This window comes from Cephus cinctus, unplaced genomic scaffold, assembly GCF_000341935.2.
Source record: "Cephus cinctus unplaced genomic scaffold, Ccin1 Ccin1_scaffold0160, whole genome shotgun sequence".
Classification (NCBI taxonomy): Eukaryota; Metazoa; Arthropoda; class Insecta; order Hymenoptera; family Cephidae; genus Cephus; species Cephus cinctus.
Window position 1 is genome coordinate 3194364 of NW_014332886.1, and position 19206 is coordinate 3213569.

The window sequence follows — 19206 nt, forward strand, 5'->3', positions numbered from 1 at the left end:
TCCATCGCGCATTAGAATGTTAGACTTTCAATTTATTAGGAATTAATTTTTTTCCCATATTTTTTTTTACTCTAATTTTGTTTTTTTCAATCTTCAATGAGAATTCGGCAGAAACTCCAGTGAGAGGAAGAGTGACTTAGCGCTAGATTTAATGGTCGCGTGACATTTAATGTCTTTACGATCGAGTGAGCGACAAGTCGAGTGTAAAATTATCACGCGCCTTACGTGGCGTACGCATGGAGCGGCTCGCGAATAAGTAATCGTCGCCCTGAGGGCAACAGCGAGCTCACTCCCATTCCTATCAACTGTACGTATAAGTTCGACTATGTTATTCGAGCCGCACTCACGCGGTCGTGAGACTTGCGAAAAATTATTGCGAATCGAGCGACTCTTGCGAAGTCCATGGAGAAAGTCTAAGGAGTCGTATACTTTGTATCGTATTCCTTTGTACACTGGAGAGATATTGCATTTTTAGCGAAAGATTGAGAATTTTAAGAAAACAAAATAGTACCCCACGAGGTCTCTGATAAAAATCGCAAATTTATTCAGTGAATTTTCAAACGTTCGCGTTTTATTCCCGTTTGTTATGCGACTAGTGAACACGTGTTTCGCGCATAAGAGCCGACAGCGCTGCAGCACGATGTATTCGATTTCCTGCACTCTCTAAATTCCGTACTCCAAATTAGCATACACACGATTTTCGCGAATTTAGAATTTATACCTAATTTTTCGTCGATAAACCTATTCCTAATTCGCACACTAATAGTAACCTTCTGTCAAACTTACGTCAGACTGACGTAAGTAAGAAAACAACAATTTCACATGCGTCACGCACATACCTACGCATGACATACGACAGATTCAAAGTACACGACGAATTAGTAAAGTCTCGTTTAAAACAAAAATTGAACCAAGAAACATATAAAAATCAATAGAATTCCTCAATCCGCGCTACGCGTCAGGCTGTGTCGCTCTTTCTCACAATAGACAAAGATCCGCCAATAGAGAATAAACGTCCGTTGATGGATCGCATGTATCTTAAACAAGTTCCCATATCCTAGATACAAAATCCGTAAACAACGCGAGGACTTATAGTAGGTAGAAGCAACGGTACGGCCGAGCAGCCTACACTTTTCCCAGTAAGTTGCGTAATATGGCAAAACAGCTGTTTCCTACGCGTGCACCTGCTTTTCTAGCCTGGTACCTATCGCATGCTCAGAATGATCCTGGGACGCGACTCTTACCCAAGTAAGAACAGGGCACGGATGATCGGAACCGTGTTAAAACAGTTGTTCCCTGTTACAGTTCGCTTTAGGCTGGGCCATTTTCTTTCTACTATCGCCATATATGTATGTTAGATCTAAAGAAAGATTATACACAAGATACTAGTAGGGTCGCGCAAGTCGGCCAGGTATTCCGACGGTGTTTGTTCCGGCTGTTAACGAGCACCGAAATAGACGGCGCACTAGACTAGGCACCGGGTCTCTTTGTTCTCGTTGAGGCATCCAGGCGGACAATTAACATCGTACAAACACGTAACCTCCCCCTCAGCAGATAGGCAGGGTGCCCAGGACAGGGGGCATTGATGCTCTTACGTAACGCTTTCTACCTTGGGACTGATTATACTATTGAGTCCGTTGTTGGTACCCATGTTAATTACAGTACGTATCGATGTCAATCTTTGTGTATGCTATGATATACGACGAATACAGACCTACGGAGCGTAGTGTGTTACTGCAGGGTGTCGCGACGCCATGGTTATATCCACAATGTAATCAATTAACCCTTCTGTGACTTTGGCTCGGCATTTAGGTAGGGATGGAAATACAGAATTTCATATTGAATTTTCTTACTCGTCTGCTGCGCTGCCGGAGGAAGGAATAAACGACGTCATTAAAGAGCAGGTCGACTTTATTTTTTCTATTTCTTTGAAGAAAGTCATTGTATCTCGTCTGTTATTTCGCACGCGATCCGCTCTGTTATTACCAGAATTTTTGACGTTTCGGGACTTATTCAATTCGTTGTTTACCGTAGGCGGTTTTTAAGTATACTCTTTCGACACGTTTCGAATATTCTTCCTTGTGGCTATTCTCAGGAATTTTTTATTATTATCTATCGGGCATTTATCGGTCTTGAAAAAATTAATAAGCTTCACCGATGCTTTTCGATAAGTCTTTTTTTTAATACATTCTTATAACCACTATTGATCGTTAGGTGTTCGAACTGTGAGTATTTCTTTGTAGCTGTTCACTGTACTAATATTGTTATGCTATTAACAAAATTAACGAACCTCGAGTCCCTGATACTTTGAGTTTTATGAAATCGGTACCAACGCGTCAGTCCTAAGAATTTAAACTGTACTGTATAAGTATGCACATATGGTCTCCAAAATTTTAATATATTTTAAATAATTTTTTTTGTTATATTTCAATTTTTCTTTTGCTACCAGTTTTTAATAATTGATTCACCAATTGGTCTGCTCTAATCGCTGCCTAATCTCACTGACATAACCTACACGAATTATCAACGCGTTCCGTCACCCGTCAAAGAGTCTTGCTCGCGTAAGAATACTTGCTCGAGTCGCGGCGCGTGCCAAAGAGGTTCGGCTGGGTTAGGTCGCGGCTGTCTTGAACAATCTAGAAAGTCGTTGTATACGCGGCGAACACAAGGGCTTTCCGGGTTCTACTTCCTGACCGGGCGAGGGCAGGGCGCATCCATCGACTCGAGAACGATTGTCCAGTGGAATATTACTCGGGCGAACGGGGCTTCCTAGTCGTATGGAAAATTGGAGGTTTGGCCGAAGGAAAATGGTCGTTGCTTTAAGCCGACGATGAATGGAAGACCAGGACGAGTCTTCGCTAGACAACCTGGCGACGCGAATAGCCGAGGTATTCGCGTCATTCGTGCAAAATTTCCCACAAACGAACTACGCTCCGCCTCCCACTACTCGTGGGATTTGGCAGGGCTCACCCGCGATAGAGATTGTTTGCTCGCTGACTACGGCCGACGGATACGATAGCTGAGGCTGACACTGGTCCAACGAGAGCAGGATTGTCCTTGTGGAAGATCTGCTGTAGAAGTTTTACGAAAACTTTAATACTTTGGATTTTTCCTTTTCATCTCGATAATTTAGTCGCTGATTTTATTTTACTTGGCGATATATTGTTTTCAGAAAGGTATCTTCCATATTCTTCGGCTTATATATTTCAGTGGTGAATACAAAATTTTGTTTTCGGTACTTTATGCAAAATTTATATTATTTTATCTTAACGTTATCCGTTCGATTTGTCGCGGCAGTGTGTGCACCGTTATTTGATTGTACTTTGTTAGAAAAAATTAGAAGCATCTTCATCGAGGCAGCCTGTAACTCTAGATTTAATTTGCCTACCGACAAGTGCTCGCTCGTTGACATTTTAAGCGCTTCATTACAAAACGTCAAAACCCACGTGCTTGCGCACTACCGATACGTCTCGGTTACGTTGGGCATATCGGACGTGCCTTGAGTTTGTGTCGCGCGCGTACACGACAGTGAGTAACTGCGTGAGTCAGTATGACGATCAGTGTTATATTTGTAATATACACATGACAGTTCTCGCGAAGCCTATTTCTTTGTGACATAAATACAAATTGGCCAGAGCGTCAGTGTGCTTCCTGCAAAACTACTGTTACTAGGTAATTTCGTGTAACGCCTTACATCGTCTAGGCGAGTGGAGTAGGATAAACGGTATTGACGGTTGTATCGCGAAGTTCTCGTTGACTGTTGCGAAGTTGTACGGCGCTCTCTCTTGTACGACTAAAGAATTAATTAAATTTCGAAACGCTCGTAGGAACGTGAAGTGAGTTGGCAACCAGGTATAATGTCTTTTGGTTCGATCGATTATGACAAGAAATAAATAAAATGACAATCAGAATAAAAACTGCTAAAATACCGATAACTTAATTACTGATATGAAAAAAAAGTGACAAACTACTAAGTTATCGGTAACTCAGTAGTTTTTATTCCGATTGTCATTTTTTTTTTCCTCTTTCCTGCTGGAAAGCTAAATTTGCCAAACGTATGCAGCATGTGTGACTATAACCTCGAGAGGTACTCGCGAATTCTCGGACAGTGCTCAAATACGTGTAGGTATAGCCAATGACGAAGAATCGTAAAAATATCAAATATCGCTGAGCAACACTTCGGGAGCAATGAGAAATTTAAAGAAATCAATTAAGAATCAAGGATCGTTCGATCGTATCGAAGAGGCTGAGTGCCAGATGAAGAATTGGCTAATCTAAGGAATCTAGGTCGTACAGAATACGACATTTACTCTCGAGCAGTAATATATTTCTTCGATTCGACACCTTTATCCGAGTACTGTTTTCTTTTATTCGTAATAAACGCATTGATATCGATTCGATAAAATCGATCGATAGAAAGTAAAACGGATCGTCAACGTAATCGCCGGATTTATCATTGAATTTTTTTTATCTTGAAACACCAATTTAAAAATTTTGTTATCGGTACGAATTTTTCATGTCATAAATTCGGTCATCCAGCTAATCGCTAACTTGACTCGGTTGTTCCGGTATTCCACGAATCAGCTGTTTTCAGGAAGGACTACGCGAGTCATCGCGCCTGGTACTGAAGTCATCGCGTAGCTTACGACGCAAAGAAAGAAACAGAAAAAAATGCCTCTTGACTCTTTATCTCACGTACGTTATCGCGCCTCTTCCCGCACGCCCCGCGAATGGCCGTGAATCGCTATGAGAATCCTCGCGAATATCAAACGGGAGAATGGGATAGCGCGTCGAATATTAAACTTACAATTATCGAGTAATTATCATCGAGTAAGCGTGACGAGAAGTCGTTTCTGCCGTCAGAGATTTTATAAAAAGAAAGAGTCAACTCAAGCCTCAAAAAAATGGATCAAAGTCAGCAAATAACTCTGCAGCTTGTGTGTATGGAGACTAAAAGTCTGCCGATAGTCTCGCTGCCTTATCTCTTATCAGCTGGTTTCCACGTTTGAGTGACAATATTTTATTTTTATTAAAAAAAAAAAATCGTTGAAAAAACATTGCTTCGCCTAAAATTATCATTTTAGATGTTTTCATTGAAAAAAAGTCATAATATACCGATTAGTCGTTTTTCGCGGATTTGAGGATTCCCTCGGGAAATTAATGCCACCAAGCATTATAGGATCAATGCCAATGATCGATCGGCAAATATTTTTTATTTATATCGATATTTAATTGACAAGATATTTCAAGCATTGTTCCCATCTGTATTGCAGAAGCGGCTTCGTGTCAAAATCAAATAGTCCGATCGATACAATTCCACTGATTCGTTTCTAGTGCATTTTACAGTCTGCGTGCCGTCCCTGGGACGCATCGTTGCGAGTACACGTGACAGCGCGGAAATCGATGTCTGCTCGCGATATATCAGTAGGATCATCCTCTTTGCGGAATGACTATGTACACTGATGAACATTCTACCTCGTGACACTAACGTTAATTGTGTGCTAAACGCTCGATTAACTTCACGAGGTTCTTATTCAGGCTAATGTGAATTCTGAAGAACCGCGACAGCGGCATAGTTGTTGCGTACGGAGATTCCTAGTGGAAATACTTCTTTTAAGTGTATACAGACACATATGTGCAGGTACCATTAACTTTTTACTACCATAGAAATTATATCGAGTGAACTTGATAATTCCAGTGAATCGAGCAGCCCAGCATCCTAGGAATTACGTGCAGTATGGGTATCCTGCATATTTTCCACGTTCGTCAGTCGCACGTACTATCGTATCCCCGATCGTTACGTATCAGCGTATCTGTGCATACATATGTAACGACTCTGCGAGATCTATTTGTTGGTAAATGTTAGCTGCGCTCAGTGTTTTTACCCCCATTTTGTAGCCACACCGCGTCACGTGCGTTCCCGAGGAGCTTTTACTCAAGTATACTTCACGCTTTGCTATATTGCGCGCGAACACTAGTTGGGCTAGTAGAATCCGTACGACGTGTCACGTGGTTAAGAAATTATAGATCACGTTACGAGAGTAATAAGCGAACACACTGCGAGTCCCAAGTGTTTTGTGAAGTTTTGTTATTCCCTATCCTTTCTGCGGTAGTCACTTTTTTAAACACAAGTGTTTCTTACTCCCATGTATTACATCGTAAGAGCATAACACTTGTGTTTCTCAAAGCGACTACCGCAAAAAGGATAGGGAACAACGCACACTTCGCGAAACGCTTGGATTTCCAGTGGACTTTTGCTTATTTGTGGTTATTGTCGTAGGACGTGACGATAATCTAGGCGGACGCTACGAGAGAAAGTAAATTGGCGAAGTAAAGAGAAAATTGACATAAGTTACTCTCTCCTTGATCTGCGAGCTTGTGCGCTTTCGCGAAGTCGTGTACGAATTGAAAGAATATTGCCAAGCGATGCGAAGATCGCCGACTGAGTTAACGAGCGTCACGACGTCTTTTCCAGGCTGACGAGTGCTCTCGATCTCGCGCCGATAGTCACGGTTCGCCGTAAAAGAGACGAGAGAGACATTTGTTTGTCGCGGAACTGGAGGCTCTATGTATGAACGAAGACGCTTGCTTTGACTTGTGTAGAAGAATCTGTAAGTTTATTATTCTGGTAGAGGTGCGCGCGATGTGGAATAGCTGTATTGCAGGATTTTTACCTCTGCTGCAAGTGTGCCACGTATTTATATTGAATGCGAAGCTCCCTACAGTATCTTTGGTGTTAATGCATGTGGCTCTTGGAAGTTAGCCGTATTGGGGCATCGATAAGCGCCTTGTCTCGCTTGCATACTAATAAGAGAAAGAGGAAGTTGGGTTATGATGTATGCGTTACGAAGATACCGGCCATTAGAGGAATGGGAGCTCCCACTTGGTGCATCCCTTTACGTGCGAAACAGTACCCGAAATTAGGAGTACCTGACTGACGCTGCCTCTAGCGGAAATTTTTTTAACTTCTAGTACCGCAAAAGTAACGACGCGATTTTTCGTGACGGAATTGTTCGATTGAATTTTTCATAATTCGCGGTTACCTTTTTAGTCGATCAGTAATTCAGCTTTGATTGTTCATTGTGTTGCTTTGTATTTCGTTATAATTCTGTTCAATCAACGGCTCTGTACTAATTAAAACTTCCCTTTTCAACAGACTCGATCAAACACTGTTTCATGAATGTGAACGATCAATTTGACCCCCGCAGATGTTCATAGCGAATATCTCTAATTGGCAACTTCTATAATCACGTGTGACACAGGGTTAGTTGGCAACGATCTATCACGAGGTTACGGAAATTTTGAAAAACAGCCTGAAAATACGTGTCGGAATATACGTACGTTCTTCGTTATAATAAAGTATCCTTCGTTCGACCAATCAACGAAATATATCTCTAATGAATATTTTTTCATCAGAAATTACATCTGTGCATAGCCTGTTACTAATAACTCCGAAGACCCTGCTTATATGCCAATCTACGTATGTACGTACGTACGTAAATTCAATTCGTCGTTTACCACGGTCTTCTCTTAGAAATAGTGCACTTTAATTTTATTCATTTTCAAACTTTCATTCGAGCATTAGATATTTTATGTTGTCATATTGGATACATTGATAAGATTATATTATTATTATACGTGCGATAAGATTTGCTACTTTCTTCAAGTACGCGTTAACAACACTATTATATCCTGTATCCCTTAATCCAGTCTCAATATTATATATATATATATATATATATATATATATATATATATATATATATATGTATATATATATATATTTGCGATAAAAATATACATCTAGAGATTACAGCACAAGTTGTATACGCTGAATGCACGTCGCGGCATTATCGTATGTAGGTACATACAATAGTGGGCGTTGGCCTTGGATCAGCTGTTTGCTTCCAATGTCAACGAGTATTACTAGGCCGCGGGTGAGACTCGCAAGGCATTTGGTATACGTATATATAGTATACACACGCGCATACGAATCTCGCATGAGAACGCGCCTTTACGTACATGACATACGTTCTGCGGCTGTAACTTGTACGTGCACCGCAAAGCGAACCTGCAACCAGTCATTCTAGTTATTCATGACTATTAAGATTGAGCTGTCCATCTTCTTACAGTACGTATACATGCGGATTACAGTAAAGATAGCATTTTTGATTACAGATAATAGTATCTGATGATCTTATCATAATTGACTGATCGTGATTATTTTTCTTATTTAGTATGTATGGTATATGTATTGGTATATCGATTTTTATATGTCCTCATTATCTTTATGTTATTTTAGTTTAATGTTTAATCGCATTATTGCTTTTGTTATGACAGTACAGAGAGTGCACGAGAACTCTCGTGCGATATACTCAGCTCTTAACTTCTTGAGCGTGACTAACGCGTATATGGAGAAATCCTAAAAATGGCCAGGAGTGTCACATGTCGATAAAAGCTCATCGTAAAAAAAAAAAAAAAACCGATATTTTTAAGCCATATCGATTTTCTTAAAACTTGGTGTCTTCGGGTTTTTAAAGGTGCCGAGTGCGAAACTGGCGTTAGTTTTTCAAAATTCAAAACGGTGGTATCCAATACGGTAAATAAAAATTATCAGATTTTTATGTTTGGATTCTTCAATAACTATATCTTTTTTTTTTTACTCTAACGCACGTTAATTGCAATAACAACACAGAACGTGGCCCCCGGAAGAAATCGGAAAATTTGTGTGCTTTTGAATATTTTATGCATTTAGAATTTTTATAATGTGAAATCCGATTTGATTTCAACGAGCTTAAAGACTTTGAGACGTCAAGTTTCGTGAAAATTTGATAATCTTCATTCTTTGCGACATTCCCGGTCAGATTCTTCTATTTTAATTTGACACTCGAGGGATGAACCTTCGACGCGAATCTTTCGTGTTCATTGATCTTCGTATCGGTAATTTCGTATCGGTATCTTTTGAATGGATAAGAGAGAGATAGCGAGATAAATGTTCAACAGGTGCGCAGATTTTCGATTTGCCTGTACGCGAGTCTGGCATTACGTGGATAATGCAGAAAGAAATATAATACAAGAGAAAAGATTTCGACTGCTTCGATAACTTCGTGCCATCAGATAGTCTTATCTGTGGTGCGTCCAGCTTGCTTTAATTAAAAGTTTCTTACGTCATGCGTGTTGTAGTCAAGTATGGTAAACAAGATTTGCGCCATTATTTTGGACCTCGGCCAACTCTCTACGACTAGCGCGTATAGGAAGCAGTATACGCGGTGTTCGTAGAATTCGACAATTTTCAAGAAAATATTTTTCTATTCCTATTTCTTTTTTTTCTCTAAACCTAACGAGGCCTTTTCTCGAGCCAGCCGCTTAGTTTATGCGGAATATTATACGAAAACTTCCTGCTATCTGTTTCTATAGACATTCACGTGGTAATCTAGTTTATCGTCGAGTTATCGAAAATGCACTATCGATCAACGAAGGTACAACTGATTAAGTCGAGTACACTGTACCTTTTAATCAAGTGAAATGACTTGCTGTTGATATACGTCTTTTCCTTCTTTTTTTTTTTCGTTTTCTTTTTCTCCCTCTGGAAAACGTTGTGTCCCGTAATGCGGTGACAATGTCAAGTCATTTTCAAAGCTTTGTAACTGACCACGTGACGACGCGCTCCATTTATTCGAATTTATCGTGTATCTGGCACGGACACTGTATTGCACGTTATTGCTGTATTGTATCCGTATTGCTTTTTCAGCGCCGTTTGGCTCAAACGCACCGGTTGGATTTGACAACTGCCATACAATCGATTTGGCTAAATGGTATGTAGCGACCTTGCGCAGGAAAAATTGTGTACGTTTCCAATCTCAATTAGAGAATTGCATAAGCGTACAGACGCAATCGATCCTTGCTGTTGGCGAGTGTGCTTAATCACTATTCATCTGAGAAGGAATATATTTTTTATTGGATAATCGAACGCAGAGACTGTTCGAATCGAATTTACAATAAGATTTAAAAATAATCGTTTTGACAACCAGAGAGTTGCTATGACCGATTGAAAGCAACCGGAAACAGTACCGGAGACGGCATTGGGAATAACATGGAAAAATATATGACGTCTTGGACACATTTTTCCTATACTGTTATTCAAATATCTAAAACCCATAGAAAATGATTGTATAATAGTAGATTGTTAGTACAGCGAAATCGAAGAAGGGTATCAGCTGTGATTAGGGTTTTCGATATATCTGTCTCTCGCTGACACACGTAAACCTCCATAAGTCCGTCTTTCTCGCACTCACGGGCGACATAGAAAAAGAGGAAAAAACGTTAGATTTAAATTAATGAACCCCTTCTCTATAATATGTCTATCGAAGAATATCTTCAATAACGAACCTTGAATGTAGATTCCCTGTAACCGTCGAGAATTTCAATATTTACAAACGTCACAATAAAGTACTGTCGTGACAGCTGTAAAATCCAAACGGTGCCATTCAACTGGATAGTTCTATATATCCACACCCATAGTATACTTAGACAACAACTAGAATAGGTTTTCCATATGCACCCTTATACAGAAACGGTCTAAGGGTGAACGTACTCTGCCGATTCGATCGATAAACGCGGCAGTTCGCCTGCAAAGGGATTCACGAAAACGTGCGCGCTGCACGCACCTTCTTGGAAAGTGGGTACGTGCACAGCGTAGCATTGGCAATACGCTTCATTCGAAAGTGAACGGAAAAGCACGAGCCGATACGATCGTGTCCGAAGTTCATCGCATACTATAGGATTATACTTGGTCTAGTATAGTATATCGATCTGATACGAGCGGCGTCAACTAGCAGCATTTGTCGCATTCTTCCTGCTCTCTTCTTCGCCTAGCGTGGCTATAATGGCTAGAGTGGCTAGAGTGGCTAGAGTGGCACACCGCCGCATACATTTGACTGCGTCTCCACGGTCATGAAATAGAGGGCGAACTTACCGCATTGCGCCAATAGTCCAACGTACGTGTGCATATATCGTTATACAAACAGAGCGTCTCGCTCGCTGAACTATAGCATATGGATTCTTTCGTCATTACTATAATAAGCCGCGTGAAGCATCCTTTCGGCTTGGCTCGCCATATTGTTTCACCAGGTGCATCGGTAACGTATGTATTAGACGCGTGTGATCCTTAATCGACGCTGGAAAAATCTTGCGGTTGCATCGGATCGGTGACTGGGCATTTATAAGGAATTAATGGAAAGCAATTATATTGTTGGTAATTCTTAAGCCTCAAGGCTCCTTCGACACTGGATTTCGTCCTATCGACACTTTGGACAATTAGATCCGGCTTTTTGAACAATTTCGTACATTGACCACGTTCACGGCACAAGGAGTTGCTCTCGCAACACGTTCGCTGTTTCTCTTTTGACGATCGTACAAAATGGTGGAACCTCATCTGCGAGGTATACGAAGCATATTTTTTTTTCGCGAAAAAACTAGTCGCTGGGTGTACTTGAACGCGAACCAGAAATTGTTAGACTTTTTCGGCGCAGTGCGTCCCCAGTAACGGCACATGGCCACTTCTGAACATGGAACTAATAAAAGTTTTAGGGTCACCAAAACAAAAAGTTACGTCACTCATGGAGTCCCGCGTCAGAGCAATGGCCGGTAACGTCGAGACGATCGTACACGAGGAATCCTAATGACGTAGTTCCAGAAAGAGTCGCTCTGGGACCTTCGTGTTGCCAATGTTGACGTACGAGGGAAGGATGAAAAAAAGTGTTAGCGGAAGTCTTTGTCGTTGGTCCAGTGAAACCTGGGTTCTTGGGAACGTTTATTTTCGCAGCTTTAAAGGTTAGGCCAGAGCTACATAAAAGAAGCTACAGTTTCTCTGGCGTGCAATGAATAGCTGATGAGTCTTGGTACACCCTGTGCCGATTATGCGAAAAAGAGTTTCTTCAACCTGAGTAATAAATATTGCACACAAAGGATCCTGATGAGCGTACAGGGAATCTCCATTTCTGAAATATATAAAATCACAGCCTTTTCACCGGTTTGACTCAGCTTCAGCAAGCCAATCTATTTCATTGAATGTTTTCGAAGTCGACATCTCCACGCCGTCCGTGTTCTATCCATTCGTACGTTGTACTCGCAGCAAGCGGAATTGCCGTTAGAAGTTAGCTCTTGTATTATTCCAGCAAACGATTCGCCTGGATACTGTTTACGATTGCAAGATCGATAACGTAACGGAATATCCTAACCTCACTAGTCGGAATCACCGAATTCAATAGGTTATCCGTGAAACGACGTAATTCCTGGCATTGGCCTCCATTCCTTTCAGGCAGTCCTTCATGCTAGTAATCATCTTCCGTATCTTCGCATGGGTTCCGCTAACGCTCTGTGACTTACAATTGGCCATCATTAAACCTTATGAAAAGGGACCTGGTACTCGTTAAAGTGACACGAAAGAGCTAGGTACAAAGTTGGAATGAATTTGATCCCAATTAGAGTGTTGGGAGTTTAGGATTCATAAAGCTTACGTTGTCTCCTGTTTTATATGAAAGAATAATTTTGTTAATAATAAAATGTTTTTTTTCCTTCCTTTCAGGATTCATAGATGGAGAGTGCCGATAATAAGAAGCTGACCGATGAGTGCAACCAGCAAAGCGACAACCGGCTCCTCTTCGAGATGCGGAGCGTGGACGCTGCTCAGGATATCAGGGAGGAGAATATGAAGAACGAGGATCATAAGGACTCCAAGGATACGAAAATGAGTACGGCTGACAGCAAGGAGAGCATCGAGGGTACCAAGCTCGCGAAGAAGATGTCGGAGGATCTTGATGAGGACGAGGGCAAGGGCTCGGACGAGGAGGAGAGCAAAGAGAAACCGGATGAGAAACGTGACGATGAGTCCTCGACCACCACTTCCTCTACCACCACTTCGGATGACGAGTCTGACACGACTTCCGAGGAGAAGACGGAACCGTCGAAACCTGAAGTTGCTCCTCAGCCAATCGAGACCAAAGAAGAGCCGAAGAACGAGGATACCACCGATGACAGTGATATCGAGGATGACCTCATATCCGCTATTAATTACAACACCATTACCTCCCTGGCAGCCCTGAAGGATATGCTGCAATGCTCCGGCGAGGACTCAGAGGGCGTCGATAGCTTCTTCCATCATTATTTTCTATCTCATGTCAATCGGCTGCCATCCAGAAATCAGACACACAGTCCTTATCCCTGGGGCAGGCGACTATCGGAATGCCGCGAAGAGGACGAATACGAGACTGAAGAGGGTATGCTCTTTTTTTCTTCCTTCACTTTTCTCTTAACTCACTCGTTATAACATCCTTGTAACATCTTATACGTTATAACATCCATAACCTAAAATACGAAAAAAAAAAAAAAAAAAAAGTCAGGAATGCCGCGAAGAGGACGAATACGAGACTGAAGAGGGTATGCTCTTTTTTTCTTCCTTCACTTTTCTCTTAACTCACTCGTTATAACATCCTTGTAACATCTTATACGTTATAACATCCATAACCTAAAATACGAAAAAAAAAAAAAAAAAAAGTCATAGAAACATGAAAGTACACGTGAATTCGAGACGTTTTTAACGATGAAAGTATATATACCTATATTATTTCGTTTTGATTAGCCATTTGATGAAAATCAGTCCACCTTAGGTCGGCCGGATACTGTACTTAAAACTTCAGGTTTCGTAAATTGTGAGTCCTTCACATGCTATGAGTTCCGTGCTACCCAGATCAATGTATATTTTTACATGCAACCTCCTCTTTATTCCATTATGGCTCGAAAAAGAATTGCGCAACAGGATATAAGTCTTTTATCGAGTTGTTTTTTTCTGCGGGGGTGTTAGCTCGAAGGAGGTCTCATTATACCCTGGGGAGAATCAATTTGCGAGACGAACAAACTCTGATTTTCGGCTAATGGAAATTTTACCTTGCTGGTAGATGATAGCTGTGTTATTTCCAAAAAAAGAGGTCTCCGTGAACATGGTATCTTAAATTGATTAAAAAAACGTGACAAGTCCCATTTCCATCCACAGTTAATTTACAATTATTTGTAAGTCCTAACAAGGGTGACGTTGACTAACGCATGAAAATTGTAATGGAAAAAAAATGTAGCTTCAAGTTTTTGCAGCATCAAATTTTTCTCAATACTTCTGAGCATAAAGCGAAATGCTTTTTTACAGAGGCGAAGTACTGTATAACCATAGATTTCTGTTCGTTAATGTAGCTTGCGGTAATTGTATATGCACTCAGCGAAAAAAAAAAAACATTTATCATTACGTAGGTAGACACTCGTACAGGCACTACTGGTTTTACTATGCAATGTCTGAATATACAAAACGTGCCATGGACAATGGTGACGGTCGATATTGTTGACGAATTTTCAATGTTTCCATCAAGATTGTCCTGGCCTTCTAACACGATTTTTTAAAAATATTTTCGCAACTCAAATTGATCTTACGTAGTTTACTCGTGTATTTTTTTTCTCTACGATTTATCGATTCGCCGCGCCCTGTAACTTCGTCCGAAGGCTCCGTCCTGACTGTAGCGGAATTGGGACAGTAACTTCAGTACGAAACAACCTAATGAAAGTAGTAGATCCGACAACGTCCATGGTACTGTTTGATACGAGAATTCTATTCCATAAAAATGTACGTAGGGGTTGAACGAATTATTTGTGAAATTAATATGTATCTCGTACGTAATGTAATATGGATCGAAAATCAGCTGCGATATCATTCAGACACCTGAATTTCACATGCACTGAATTTCGAAATAGCAGTTCCGACATTAAACCTACGCTATGCAGGATGCTATTACGAATATATGTGCAATGGATCTAAGATTAGCTTACGCGCCCAGTGGTTTAGCTTCGGTTGGCAACAGTCGAATATGCGTGCAAAGTCACTCCACTTGGCTAATAATTTTCTATTTATAACTTTGATTCGCGACAAATGGAGTCGCGGCCAATTGGTTTGATAGCGGATGTCGAACCTTCGAGCGGAAGCTGAGGCGTTGCTCATTAGATTTTTCTGTAGGTTACGCGATATTGTATGGAATTAAAATTTTGATGGGAATAGTTGGGACTTTTATTTGAATTTAATAGCAATTCGACTCCTCTTGGCGAAATGACGAATTATTTTCTTATATCTCTACCGACAGCCCTGATTTTCATACCGCGATCTGTCGGAACGTTGGAGTATCTGGCCTTGGTGCGTAATCGAGTGTCAATTTCAGGCGGGTGGGAACAAGGAGTCCTTTGAATGCGATTGAGGCGATGAACGCGTACGCGGAGAGTCAAGAGTACCGGAATCTCGACCTTAAAGAGGAATGGAAGTTTCCGCGTGACGGACCTAGAAGCCTCCTGGCATCCATCTCGCTTTCAACGATTTTATCTCAATCTTTTCTTTTTCTTTTCTCTAACTTTTTATCCTCGTTCTATCGTTCCCTCCTCTCGCCCTTCGTTCCCCTTCACCGACCGCGTCTTTGACGAGTCAGGAAATTAAATTTTTACTTGGAACGACAGCTGGCGGCAGACTTATCAGACGGCGAATTTAATTTCTGCATTAGTCTTCTTTCATATTTATTTCATTACCTCTGCGCCATCGAGTAATCCTGAAAAGCCTCTCATTAGAGATATTCATGATTTCAGGTAAAAACGTGGAGAGCACTACAGCTGATACGAGCGTCGAGATTAAAAAGGAAGCAGTCAGCGCACAGGAGTCCCAGGAGAAGTCGGACAACGTGCCTTCGAAAGCCTCGAGTCCTTCGTCCTCCGAAAAATCAAGTTCTGAAAAGATTGATCAAAAGTCAGCAGCGTCGGAGCCCCGAGCTCCTCCGACTACGACTGCGTCTCGTTTCACTACGTCAACAGTAACATCGCCAACCTCCACCAAGCCGCCTCTACGTAGGAGACACACTGCTGGATCTGGAATGACATTTCCAGCCACGGATCCGCCCACCTACTCGAGCAGTATGACCTTCTCCAGGACGAGTCCTCTACCCAGCCCACACTTGGACAAGAGATTCTTCGATTCCAGTCTCATTGAAATGAAGAGTCAAGCCAGTAGCACGAGTACCCTCGACTACGATTCCACTGATGAGATCTGGATACGCCGAGTGGACTTTGTCCAGGAACGTAAACGAAGGGTGAGTCTCCAAGGAGGATAATCGGGACTTTGAACGATTCAAGAATACGGAGTGTACAAGGAATATGAAAAATTGGCTCCTATTAAGAGAATCTTATTGGCACTTGGCCGGGTGCTACGAGTAAGGGAGCATCATTCAGCGTTGCCAACTTAAAGAAATTCAGCGTAACGTTAGAGAAGAGTGACAAGCGTGGTTCAGTTTTCTTTAGAACTTTTATAAATATTGCAAATGACAGTCCCTGAGACGTAACGTCCACGTAACGGGTCTTGTTAGGAAGTTCAAGATTGATTAAGCAACTCCAAAGTTAATTGGGATCCGGTAGCGAAGACCCGAGTCATGGGGTACCTTGGAACTCGTTAGAGTCACTACCTTAGAGAATCATAGCTAGTAAATGTATATATATATAGTAAGGTCCGTCGATAACGAAATCTAGGAAACCAGCTTGTGCGCTATATAGAAACATAGTGATAATTAAACCGCTACAGCTGAACGTTCTCCAGGCTCGTCCTAGTCCAGGAACGCAATTCATTATTGCTGACTACATCTCGTCGCGGTCCCGTGATCTCGGGTTCACGTCCCGGATCGGATGGTTGTTATTGCTGCGATGCATGAGTATGCGCCTTAAGCAGCCGACCTCTCATAGAGAACTCCATCTGGTCATAGCTCTCATTGATTTGGTATTACACCCCCGTGGGAGTCTTCGTTAGCCGTTCCTCGTCCTCCTTTTCCGTTAACGTCTCGAAGGCACGTCTGATTGCATTAATCAACAGATTCCTCGAGTAAATTTGTTTACCAGTCCCGCATGCCACTTTTACATGTAATTCATGCTTCCTTTCAGATCCTTCTTACCACTACACTCTCCATCTACGAGATCACGACCACCTACTCCTCCTCCACCTACTCCACCACCTCCGCATCATCCAGTCCGAACTCTTGCGAAACGAGGTCGCCAAACCCGGCTGTGCGTAGCGAGTCGCGAATTCATCGCAAACAGGAGGAACGCTCGACCTCCAATGTGCGAAAGCGGCCATCATGTATTTTTATACGCTGGGTGAATTTGTCAGGTGCAATTTTTAAGGAACGTTGGTAACCTTCCAGGACCATTTCATAACACGTAACAGACACATCAGTTACGAGCAAATGTTCTTATTCTGTCGGACAGTCGTCGGTTCTGAGGTCAATATGATTTAATAACTTCAAAATAGATGACATTAATTGGAAAGAAAGAAAAAAAAAGTAATATATCAAATTGCTCAGGATTTCGCAAACTACTCGCGTAGGCGAGCACGAGAACTGACGTCGTTACGCGTTACAAATGAGGTGTGGCCAATGCCGTAATTATTCAGAGGATTATCAACGCTTCGAAGAATCACACTGTCAGCTTCCTAACTTCCACATCGAAGCTATCGATCCGCATCGGCAAATAATTTAATTCGTTCACACTCGCTACCTTCCGACTTTAAACTCGTCCAAACTTTACCGTAACATCGAACTTCCTAGCCTGACTATACCGCCCCGTATGGATTAAGTGAGAGCACGAGCCAATTGAGTTAGTTAGCTAATACTCCCGTATTAGGTACGTACTGCGTATCCACCTAGCGTGCAAGTACGTGAGACGCGATGGTCCTAGTTCTCCTCTGTATCAAAATATTCAACTGTTCATTGTCGTGGCTGGTTTTCTTAACGTAAATCGAATACTAAACCACGTCACCATACTGCGGTATAGGAGTGATCCTAGAATGTCCTAAATTATTTTCATGGTGATTGCCAGATTAATTGCGAGATACGAAGTCGTTGTTTATGAAATTTGTGTGCTGGTTACTGTAGAATTATTAGATTTATTAATAGCAAAAAATGATTCGATGTAAATACACACGGTACTCGTAACGCACTGTTGCTTTTACACGATGACACTAATCTTGTCATTAAAATTTATCGTTACTTTCGCGACTCTCTTAATACTCGGTGGTACTGCTTCTCAATGATATTCTATTAAAGATACGCTCGAGTCTGTTATTACTTGTCAGGCAACTCGCGTAACACGTTTCTACGATAAATACCGTTATCTGGTATACGTGGTGAATTTTTTACGCGTTCACATAGTTACCTGCACGTGCCTTTAGGAAGAATTACATAACAACAGGATCCTCCATTCTATCGATGAACATGGAGTCTATGTCTCATGAAATTTTCACTGCTTTCGTCGTTGCTTCGGTTTTGATCCCACGACAATTTATATATTGTCGTTTCACATTACTTTCTATGGGATGACAGTGCAAAGATAAAAATTAATACAGTTAATACGTGCAATTTAGATAATCGCCTAGAAATAGTAATCGACTCAGAACCGTAGGTAAAAGTCCGTGCGTTTACTTTGTAGTAATGTTGAACTCTGGTATTTTAGCCAAAATTACTTACGTGGATTAATGGGTATATTTACTTTCTGGTTATATCCTTGGAATAGAGTGTACCGGTGTCAGTCCCGCAAAGATTCGCCTGTCGGGATTCCACAGGGAGGCCACGTTGGAGCCTCTTACCTCTTGCACATCGTAAGCACGAACTTCCGTAAACAAGAAGGTAACGCTCCTTGCCAAGCGTGACCGTTATAGAGCGATAAGCGCGATTATAAAAGGAATAAGGGGGTTGAATTTCACGTGGCACGATTTTAGTGTTATTGGTTGTTTTATCTAGTTTGTTGCAGTGTATAGTAACTTTACTTTGCGCGTATAACGTATGCCTACGTAAGAGTCGTTTGACAACGCTTCTTTTTTCTTGCAACTTTTGTTCCTATCGTTTCTTCTTCCCTTGGCACACGTCCAATGCTCCTCTTATACCTCGAAAACTTTGATTTCATTGGTCTTCGGAATGGAATTTTGGATTCCTATACGATCCATAAGGACTCGTTTACTTTCATGGCACGCCTTTAATCAATATATATATGTATGTGCAAGCGTTGAGAGAAGTTTGCGATGTTCATTCTTTATTTTGGAGTCGACAGTCGCTAGTTTTGGGTATATGTATGTGATATATGGGAAATTAGGAT

The 19206-nt window shown here is 41.4% G+C and overlaps 1 protein-coding gene across 1 annotated transcript in view; it reads left to right on the forward strand.

Moving 5' to 3' along the window:
* Positions 1-19206, forward strand: part of LOC107263643 (dentin sialophosphoprotein) — an 80991-nt gene that overhangs the window by 5756 nt on the left and 56029 nt on the right. Inside the window, exons 2-3 of the mRNA XM_015731074.2 lie at positions 12587-13277; positions 15667-16163. Coding sequence (XP_015586560.1) covers positions 12596-13277; positions 15667-16163 — 1179 coding nt within the window. The 5' untranslated portion in view covers positions 12587-12595. The remainder of the gene's footprint in view (positions 1-12586; positions 13278-15666; positions 16164-19206) is intronic.